Raw genomic sequence first — 11,337 nt, 5'->3', positions numbered from 1 at the left:
AATGAGTTGGATGATATTTTGAAAGTATTAACCATCAGTAAAATTTGGTCGACTCAACTATGTTCTTATATTTTTTACTAAAATGATTAAGGTTTTACAATTTAAAGCTTTGTCATAAAAATAAAATATGATCATGGTACTAAGCATTTTCTCATCCACCCTATTTTATAATTAATCACATATTAATAAATAATTGTAAACCAAGTTACATGACTTATCTTATATGGAAGAGATGACTCGGATGAGTCAACCTGACATCTATAGAAATGAGATGAAATACCAAGTTTTAAAACTACCGTTGAAAAACAAGAGTACATCAACTATTTATCAAAAATCCAAACAACTATGGCAACATCAAAAAACGAAAATTTAACAATAACCTCTTGGCTATGACTCGAGGCATTCTCTCTTACTATTCCAAGACTTTTTAATTAATCTCTCAATTGGGCAGTAGTCGATCTTTCTCTTTTTTTATTCATAAGGTCCTCGATCAAAAGCCCCATATTGATATAAGATGATCCACCTTCTCCCACAGCCGATTTAGCCAGATCACCGAATCGACTCGCTCTCGCTCTCATCTCTTTCACATCTTCATCACTACCATCCATCAATCGAGTCACCGCCAACTCCACCTGCTTCTTACCGACCAACACGTCGATCTTGTCCTCTTCCCCCCACTCAAACCCACTCTTCACGCCGATTCTTATTCCAATTCTCAACTGATCCACCACGAAGCTTTCGTTGTAAAACTGCTCCGCAAACAATGGCCACGTGATCATCGGCAGCCCAACACCCACCGATTCAACGACCGAGTTCCAACCGCAATGAGTCATGAACCCTCCAATCGCTAGGTGGGAGAGGATTAAAACCTGTGGGGCCCACCCCTTAATAACAAGTCCCCTCCCTTCTATTCTATCTTGTAATTCACCAGGTAACCACCTATCTTCAACATCTCTTATGACCCAAATAAAAGGGTAATTCGAAGCTTTAAGACCCGACCCGATTTCCAGTAATTGTGATTCTGGAAATTGACACACAGTTCCAAAACAAACATAGATAACCGATTTGGGTTGTTTTGAATCGAGCCAAGCCAGACACCGATCTTGATCAATGGAAGCTTCGTTCCCTCTCTCCCTTTTGTTTAAAGAATCTTTGTTGTAGAGCGAAACAGGTCCAATAGTCCATGCCTTCTTCCCTGTGGCCTTCTCGTAGTGTTGGACGTAATCGGTTTCAAGGTCGTGGAAACTATTGACGACTGTGGCAGAGGTGTTTCGATCGGATTCTCGAACTTTTTGGAAGAATTCCCGAAGACCCATATTGCCCAAAGATCGTTCGGGCAACTGGGCCTTTGTTACATAAACCGGATCGGGCAAACCGGGTACTAAAAATGACTCTGAATCGGATTTAACCTTTGCGTGCGGCATGTAACGGTGAAGATTGGTTGTGACAGATAGGGAAAAGCAACAAGTACCATGGAAGACGAGACGGGGAATATTATACTTGCAAGCGATCTCAGCCGTCCATGGGAGATTGAGATCAGAAATTATCGCATCGGGGAGGTGGTGTTGGAATGGCTGATCGGATTGGGGTTGAAGCAACATGGTTGCTTTGGTGAAATTTGGGGTTAGATCTCGGGAAGAGAGGGTGTCCGCGTTCTCACATTCGTCGGGTAAGTTGGCCTCGGATGTCGGGAATTGGAGGGTCTGGAATTGGATTGAAAGACCGGATTGACGATCCCGATTGATCATGGATTGGAATCTAGAGGCGTTGAGGGGGTGGGTGACAATTGTGGATTTAACGCCACGTGAAGCAAAGAGTCTGGCCAGGTCGATCATTGGGATCATGTGTCCTGGAGCCATTAGAGGAAAGAAGAAGATGTGAAGCCGATTAGCTTCTGTAGCCATGAGAGAGAGAGAGAGAACAAACGGTGATGTTTAGAAGAGGCAACTAAGGTGAGTGAATTTCGTGATGGGTCATGGGCAACTTGGAAGACTTTCTTTTTTTTTTTTCGTATGTTGGAAGTCAAGAAAAACTTTCATAGATTATGAGCCACGTACACCACCATTGAGTCCGACTAGTCTTACTAACTTAGAAAGATTTCAACTCTTACTAAGGATCGTTGACCTCACCTTGTAGCATCCAAAAGCATGATCCAATCCCACAGAATTATAGAGGATAAAATTCTATGAACTTCTAAAGAAAAATTCAAAAAACACTTGAGTCGTGTTGAAGTGACATTAAAACTGACATTCTTTCACACATTACTAATGTGGGGGTGTGCTCATAACCATAAACACTTTTCACTCGTATAGGGATGAAAAGCATCTATGGTTTCGTACGCATCCACATCAGTAATGTGTGGAACGAAGTCAATTTTAATGTCATTTCAATATTTTTTAAAAAATTATTTTCTACCATTGAATTTTAATTTTAAATTTGAGAGCTCCATGCAAGTTGGGTACCATTTTGAAAAAATTGGATGCCTAAGAAAAAAAAATTGGGTTTTTTCTTTTTCTTTTTATATAAGTTTTTCCCCGAAATCTAGAGGACTGTGGTGGTGGATTGCTAATGTGACCATTTGAGCAAAATGACCCTTAATAACATTCAAAATCTTATTAAATTAGTAAAGAAACTGTTTTAATAAATTCTTAACTAATCAACTTATTAATGGATGGTCCCACGGCAAGTGAAAAGTCAAAGGAAATGAAGGCAGATTTTTGACCCTAGACTTTATGAATTGGATCTTCTAAATGGAGATCCTTCAATTGTTCAAAAATTACATAAAAAAGACTTCTAAATCTCTGCCTTTACCCCAAAATCCTTAAATTGGTCCATTTGGTTATTGGACACTTCAAAATGCCTAGCAATACTGGCTTTCTCATGTTCCTTTCCCAATGGGAGGATTGAAGTTGTTTTGCATCTTGAAGTGTATTTTGGAAGAAATCATTGTCACATCTTTGATATCATCCCTAGGATAATAAAATAATTTCTAATTGATGACGAGAGTAACGAAGGTAGTAATCACTCTCATTGAATGTCCGAGGAAAGGATAAGTATAACTCAAACTCTTTCATTTAGTTTTTTTATGTGACTCCTATTAACAGAAGTTAAGGAGTCTAACTTTGGCATCGAAGTTTATTTGACAAGTACCATACAATGTTGAAAGTAGATAATTGAAGGAGAGTTGACAATTGTTGTGCATCTCAAGCTGTAGGTGGGAGAAAATCACCACCACATCTTTGATTTTATCCTTGAGAATTTTGAACCAAAATCACAAGCAAGAAAGCATGGTAAGGGACCAAGCGAGATCTAGCAATCAAGGAAGAAATCTTTGCAAGATCAAGGTAATCAACAAGTTGTTTTCCAAGGCCAAATGGGGTAGATGAAAGGTTAGTAGAGAATGGTTAAAAAAAGGCAACTCTAGCACTAAGTGCATGTTAGATAGCCTCGAGAAATAGATTAGTTTAGTAAAAGGTCGTGTTGAAATGCCAATTGGGCTAACAAGGGAATGAGGGTAGAAATATGATTTAGAAGGAAAAAAGCGTTTGATGAGAAAAGGTAAGGTTTTCAATAAATTGGCAATAAGACGCTCTCTATTCACTCCCACAATCCCTACTGATAAGTTGTCGAAGAAGTTCGTCCCTCAGGTGTTCTCTCTCTTTAATGGCACTAAGGACTATGTTGAGCATCTTTCATGTTACTATCAAACCCTGGCCCTATAGGAAGGAAATGAGTCCCTTTTATGAGTACTTTTCCTATATAAAGCACTAATGTGACTCACTAGACATCTATGTAGGGAGTATTGGTTGTTTCAAAGAATTGGGTACTGCTTTTGTTGGGAAGTATGGAGCCTATTTCAGTCACAACACAAGAAAATGGCACGTGTCCTCAACACAGTCCGTTGCGACCCGACCTAAACATCTGTGGAGATACTTTCCTAGAAAAAAGAAGTAAGGAAAATGTTAAAACACCCGAACACTGACCTAAAGAAAAGACCCCAATTTAAAGCTTTCCTTCCAATGAAGAAACATCAGATACAATACAACAAGGATTCAAGACGGTCTAAATTATATCCCAGAAGAGAAATCTTTGCATTTAATGCGATATCCACTAACACTTATCTGAACAGATCTGACAATGACATGCATTGACCCACCAATCCTAAAATAATAAAATTTGTTCAACTCAGTAATTAATGCGTTGATATATTTTTTTTAATCAAACTCAAGTGATAACATTAATGAGACGTGAAAACGAAACCCAAGATTGCAACCAGCTCACGACTTACTCAGCTTATACACACCTAGGCAAACCATGTAATGACACCTATCCGGAATCAGGAGTATAAAACCCCTACTCAAATTAAGGAAAAGGGTTCAGATTTCAAAAAAAAACAAGTGTAATCTCAATCAAACCTTTGAGATTCATTATTCATCATCTTCTCCAGCTTTCCATACTTTGAACTTCCATTTAAACGTCATTATTATTTTTGACTTGATCTATGAAGAATCTTTGGCAGGCACCTAAAAGCACCCTCGATCTGCGGGGTGCGTGGATCCGCTTTTGACCCTTGAGGATTGGGAGTCGCCACCTAGTTATTATGGTCTAGGAACCAAACTGACTTTAAAACGGATAAAAAAAACTAATCTACTATAGAAAAACTGAATCCGGAGATCATATTACGGGGTTGGAAGGTGTTAGGCACCAACCCCGCATGGCCAATGCCGGTCTCTACTTATCCCAAATAAAACTACATTGCTAATGATAAAACCTAGATAAAACAAATAACGAAAATCTTACCTTCGATGTGCAAAGGTGCTATTCCCTCAGATCTGGTGAAACTGCTCCTTGTACCGTACTCCTTACTTCGTTATGTCTCCGGATCTGATTTCTGATCTCCGAGGTAAGGTATCTCCTTCTTGGATCTGGGTGCTTCGAATTTGTGTGAATTTTTGGGTGTTTTTGAGAGGTTTCTGGGTGTTTTTAGGCTAAAATCAAAGCATGGGTGTTAGGTAAGGAGTTGGGGCTTCAAAATTAGGGTTTTGGGGAGGTTGTGGAGGCTTCTTCACCTACTTTTTCTAGGGTTTTTTCTTTGATACGAAAATGGGGTGTGGAGGCTCCTATTTGTAAAGTTTTTTAGGAGAATTAGGGTTTGATTAGGGTTTTTTTTAGGTTTTCAATTAGGGTTTTGACTTAGTCTTTAGGGTTTTGACTTTAGTCTTATGAGATTGACTTGATTAGTTTAGATTAGGGTTTTGATTTAGGGTTTTGACCTTAGTCTTATGAGATTGACTTGATTAGTTTAGATTAGGGTTTTGACTTTAGTCTTATGAGATTGACTTTAGTCTTTCTTGGTTGACTTTTAATATCTTGACTTTAGTCTTACTTGATTGACTTTAATTTTACATGATTGACTTTAATTTTAATTAGGATTTCACTTTACATTAATTAATGATTTATTTTTTAATTTTAAAATTTTTAATTATTAAAATTGTAAAATTACCGTTTTGCCCTCGGAAAGGATTTTTTACGTTTTAAGTCGTTTTTCAATGTTTCAGGATGTTTTGGAATCAGTTTTTCGTAAGGAATTCAATGGAAATATTGGTTTTTTTCATTTATGAAATTTTTTTGTGTGAAATAGTCGTGAATTTTATGAGGGGTATTTTCGTAATTTTGTCAAATTCTGTGAAAATTGGCAAAATGATTTATTTGGTTTCGATTTGTTGTTTTATGTGTTTGAATGGGTTTTCCTAAGTGTAATGTAGGCTCTAGGGCTATTTTGATGTTAGGGGTATTTTGGTAATTTTGTCATTTTTAGTGATTTTTATCGTGAAGCTTCTTTCTGATTTGCAAGATGATGATTTCTATGGTTCTGGGATAGTATTTTCCTAACGTAGCGTGGTTTCTAAAGTTTTGTCAGTTCGAGATACCTCATCCGGATTTCTGAAACATATCTGGTAACAAAATGAAGCATTGGAATAAACATTCATCATTGGGAACCGTTGCGATCAGGTTGACGAGTTGATTAATCAGGCGAGTGCAAAAATGGGGTGTCTACAGATGCCCCTCTTTGGCAGAGGGTTGAAGCAAACTAGATAGCAAATCTATTTCGGTAGATAGTACAATATCCGAATGCCAAAGCTAGTGACAGTTCATTTTGCAGCCTGATTTAGCAATTCATCGGGGGGTTCGGATCCTTGAGGGTTAAACTCTCCCCGAACTAAAAGGTTGTCAGGTCCTCGAGCGAGAGCTCTCACTGACGGCGTCAGATCCTTGAATTTTAAAGAATTTTCCCTGACTAAAAAAATAAGTGTGCAAGTGTGTGCACTGTGTGAAATTGAGTAAAAATTGAGGGAAAAAATTGAGCATAAACTGAGCATAATTTATGTGTAACTTAGATATTGGGTAGTAGTGATTCACACCTTTGAGTAATGAATTCTAGCCTTAGTGTTATTTTAATTTAGTTTTCAAAGCTAAATCTTTCAACCTAGGAGGCATTAGCATGCTCTTAGCTTAAGTTTCTAAATGATTGAATTTGAATTGTGTAGTTGATCTACTCTTGGTGGATAATCTTCAGTAATTTTTCCCAACTAAAGTTATTTTTGTTTTTAATTCTTTAATTTTTATTTTCATCTTCAACGACATTCAAACCTATTTTTAATCTTGTTTTGATTCTTTTACTTTCAATTTGTTAAGTCCCAATCTTATCCTTGTGGTTCAACCCCTTATTTTTTCTATTGAGTAAGGTAAATTTTATTTGTTCGAATGAGCCTTGCTACATCTACACACCTCTAGCAACACATCGATCATTGCGAAACATTCAATCATCTTAGCAGTTAACAAACAAGAAACTAGCCCAAGATCATTGAAGGAAACAAAAGAAAAATTAAAAGAAGAAGAGTTTGTATTCATAGATGTGAAATTGGATTACACATTCTCTTTCTCTCTCTCTCTCTCTTCTCTCATAATTCTAAAATTACTAAGGTAAAAAAAAAATTAAAAACCTAATCTAATTGGGGAAGAAGACCTAAAAAAGTTATAGATGAATAGGCAATTTAAAAAGGACCAAGGGTCCTATTTATAGAGTAATTTGGATTTCTAGAATTATCTCATATGTGTAGACTTCATCAATCAGATCACTCTTACATGTCAGAGTTGACCATGCAGAATGGGTTGATCAATCACCATTTGACTACGACGATGTTGGAGTCCACAATGGCGTGGCGGTCTTGAATTGGAAATGCTCGATTTTTGGTCCAGCTTCTTATGTTATTTTCCTGATTGCAATGCTTTGGTTGAAATGTTCAATTGTGTTTAGTTTTGATCTTCTGATTTTTGGCCTATACAATTGAGCACACGCACAATCTTATTTTCCAAAAACATATAATTTCATGAAATTATGACTATTTTAATATGATAATTCATGTAAGACAATGATATAAAAGGAATGCATAATTATTCACTAATTATAATACAATTAAGCTAAGGAATCTGATAAGTGCCTTGATAATGTAGGTTGTAGACACCCGAATTTGAGCGGGCCCTCGACGCAAAATACCCCAAAAATCGAAAAACTGGGAATGGACTCCAAAGCCCAAACCTACAAAAACCCAATGCATTTTCAATTAATAAATGTTCGAGGCCACTCACGTGGCCCATGGACCCAAACACCTCATCCCTACCCCAATCCACTACTAAATCCCAAAGCCCAATTCAATACCCAAACCCAATCCAACCTATCAATCTCATCAAATCAATCACCAACTCAATACAAAAAATGACACATGTCATCACACCCTTCCACCTCCCTCATCTAATCAACCAACTCCATCACTTCCCTCCAAAAATCAACTCAACCCATAACCCTACCCTAACCTAACCTATTCCCCATCCTCTCATCATCAACCACCAACATCACAACCCATACCCTACACACCCTAACCTATTCCTCCTTTCTCTAACACCATCAACCACCCACATCACTTTCCCTTAAAACACTCCCACAAAAATCACCTCCACCCATACCTCCCACCATCACCCCCATACCCTTCTCTCTAATCAACCAACCACCATCACCAATCAACCAATCTCATCATCTCCCCATTTTCCACATGTCATCATCCATTCACCTCTCCCAAAATCCAACCAATCAACCTCTTACACTACCCATCCTCTCAAATCTAACACCTTACCTCTTCAACCATTTCTACACTCATTCTCCAAACAACTCTCTTACACCCATCAACCATCACTCATCTCACCCCACCAAACACTCTACCCAAATAGATTTGGGTAAGATCTAAACCATTTGGGTTAAAATACAACCCATTTCCTTCATTACAAAACTACCCTTATTTCCCTCTCAAATTTCATATCCTTCTTCTCTCAAATCCATGCCATTACCCCTTATTCTAATCCCTCACCCTATTATACCCTTAAAATACCTCCCAACTTCTATAAAAACTCCTCCATTCTCCTCTTACAACAACTAATGAAAATTTGACAAAAATCCCCTAAAAAGACAACTCTCCTCTCACTACTCTCAATCCTTAGCTCACCTTACCATACTCAACACTTCACTCTCAACTCTCTAGGATTTCCAACTCAACTCAATTCTCCACACTCTCAAGCAAGTCAAGATCAAGGCAAGGACTTATCCTTTGAAGATCAACTCAAGATCAAGGTGGGTTTGAAAAAGGACCATCCCCTCTAACCTCCCTCTTCTACTCTCCCATTCTCTACACATTTGCACACACCACAATGGTATAAATCGCCAAAGGGCCCCTTCTTCAATAAGGGTGCCCTTAATGATTAAAACCAATATCGAAAGCCCCTCACACTTGAGGGCACACATCGAATTTTTCTTCAATTTTATTTTCTCTTCATTTTAAGAAAACCGAATCCGAGGTTACCACCTATGGTGGATGGAGTAGGGTGCCTAACACCTTCCCTACTCCATAAATGAACCCCCTTACCTTGAATCAAAGTTGGACCATGTACCCTATCCGTACGAAAGTCATCAACATGGTCAAAATGCCATGTTTTTCAAAGAAAAACAATTTCGGGTGACCATTCACACCCCTTTCCGAAAATGAATGGTGGCGACTCCAAAACACCCCAAAGTGAAGGGATGTTTTGAAAATGTTGAAAATCCCGTGTCCACAGCTTGGCGACTCCACTGCGGAGGCAAGACTAGTGGGTCCGACCCTCTTTCAATTCGGTCATTATTTCTAAAACAACAAAAAAAATGTGTTTTCATTTCCGTATTTGTGCTTACCTTTTAACATTTTTCATGTCTCTTTTTTCTATTTTTATTTTCATTGGAGAATGCTTGTAATATTTATTTATTTCGTGTTTTGTATATGTGTTTTATTTTGTTGGACAAGGGATGTAAGGATGGATACGTTTTGCAAAAAAAAATGCACGCACATGCACATGCGATTCATACCCCTATGCATAAACCACCCCCCTCCTCTTTAAATTTCTAACCCCGAATGCCGGTACTCTCAAGCCCCCGAGATCGCTATTTTGGGTGACTGGGAGGAGAACATCCACCCCATTCACCAACCTAAGATGTTTGCACTTCGATGTCCATCAAGGTTTGAAGAATGGGTAGTCGGAAAACTACCTACAAACCGCATGCATCGAAGCGTAACTAATAGACAAAGGACACTAAGGTTTCCAAAATTTAATTCCGTATCCATCCCACGTGTGTGTGTTGTAATTTTATTTTATTGCTTTTCTTGTAGCCCACGATGGTAAGTTGTATAGATATTAGGAAGTTTCTCGTTTTACGTGTTGTTTTATGTCCCCCTAGGTAAAGGGGAAAGTCGTTTTTTATTTATGTTTGCATCATCAAAAAAAAATGTGACATTTTTGTGGCCCAAGCCAAAAAACAGAGGCTATGTGCCTCAAAACCCAGAAATTTTGGGCAAAAATGGGATGAGGATCAAAAGCAGGGCAACTTTGGAAAGCTAGAAAAGGTTCTGGTCCGTGTTTGAAGCACGGACTCAAGAAAAATTGTTAAGTCCGTGCTTAGAAAACGGACTGGGCAAATTTTCTTATGTCCGTGCATAAAGCACGGACCAGTGTAAAAAAAAAAAATTTTGATGTTCTGGTCCGTATTTGAAGCACGGACCAGCCAAAAAGTGTTAGGTCCGTATGAAAGCGCCCTCGATCCGCGGGGTGCGCGGATCCGCTTTTGACTCTTGAGGTTTGGGAGTCGCCACCTAGTTATTGTGGTCTAGGAACCAAACTGACTCTAACATAGATAAAAGGAACTAATCTACCATAAAAAATCTGAATTCGGGGATCAAGTTACGGGGTTGGAAGGTGTTAGGCACCAACCCGCCCGGCCAAAGCCGGTCTCTACTAACTTCCCAAGTAAATTACATTGCTAAAACCTAGATAAAAAAAAATAAATAAAAATAAAAATTTACCTTTCCGATGACAAGGACTTGGTTCCCTCAGATCTGACAAAAAGAGCTCCTTGTACCGTGCTCCCTTGCTTCGTTCTGTTTCCAGATTTGACTTCGGATCTCTGAGGCAAGGTATCTCCTTGTTTTTGAATCTGAACTCTTCAAATTCGTTGCGGATTTGGGGGTGTTTTTAGAAGGCTTTTGGGTGTTTTCTAGACTAAAATTGAAGGAGGGATGTTAGTTAAGGAGTTGGGGCTCCAAAACTAGGGTTTATGGGGGGCTAGGGGAGCTTCTAGACCTACTTCTCTTAGGGTTTATCATTTGATAGGAAAATAGGGTGTGAGCACCTCTATTTATAGATGTTTTTAGGGGTTGATTTGGATAGAGTTAGTATTTAATTAGAGATCTTTTAATTAGAGTTGTGTTTTAATTTGACTTGTTTTAGGTAGAATTATGTTTTAATTAGAATTGTTTTAGGTAGAATTATTTTTAAGTTAGAACTCTATTAGATAGAGTTATTAATCAATTATAATTCTATTATGACTTTTGGTCTTATTTGATTGACTTTTAATGTTTTGACTTTAGTCTTAATTGATTGACTTTTAATATTTTGACTTCAGTCTTTCTTAATTGACTTTAATTTTGACTTCAGTCTCACTTGATTGACTTTAATACCTTGACTTCAGTCTTGCTTGATTTACTTTTAATTTTGGGAGAACCCCCCTCTAAAATATCTTTAATTCTTTGGACCCCCAAATGGAGGGGTCCTTAAAGAAATATCCCACGAACCCTCAACAATTTTACCCGAAAGTCCGATTGATCGATTTTTTAGGTTCAAAATTTTAAATTAATTTCATTAATGTTTAAATTTAATAATTTAATGTTTTATTTATTAATTTCAGAATTTTTTATCATGAAA

At 37.8% G+C, this 11,337-nt stretch overlaps 1 protein-coding gene across 1 annotated transcript; it reads right to left on the bottom strand.

Moving 5' to 3' along the window:
• Positions 1-431: 431 nt before the first annotated feature.
• Positions 432-1,904, bottom strand: LOC147404839 (scopoletin glucosyltransferase-like). Its single transcript, XM_086437918.1, has one exon. The coding sequence runs from the start codon at positions 1,902-1,904 to the stop codon at positions 432-434; it is 1,473 nt and encodes a 490-aa protein (XP_086294044.1).
• Positions 1,905-11,337: the final 9,433 nt, after the last annotated feature.

Source organism: Akebia trifoliata, chromosome 4, assembly GCF_017979445.1.
Source record: "Akebia trifoliata isolate Shusen 1 chromosome 4, ASM1797944v1, whole genome shotgun sequence".
Lineage (NCBI taxonomy): Eukaryota > Viridiplantae > Streptophyta > Magnoliopsida > Ranunculales > Lardizabalaceae > Akebia > Akebia trifoliata.
Note: the sequence above shows the minus strand (reverse complement) of the source record. Positions and strands in the feature narration are given on the sequence as shown.

Excerpts from the sequence above, each read along its gene's own strand:
- LOC147404839 (XM_086437918.1), bottom strand. The coding sequence starts at position 1,904 with ATGGCTACAGAAGCTAATCGGCTTCACATCTTCTTCTTTCCTCTAATG.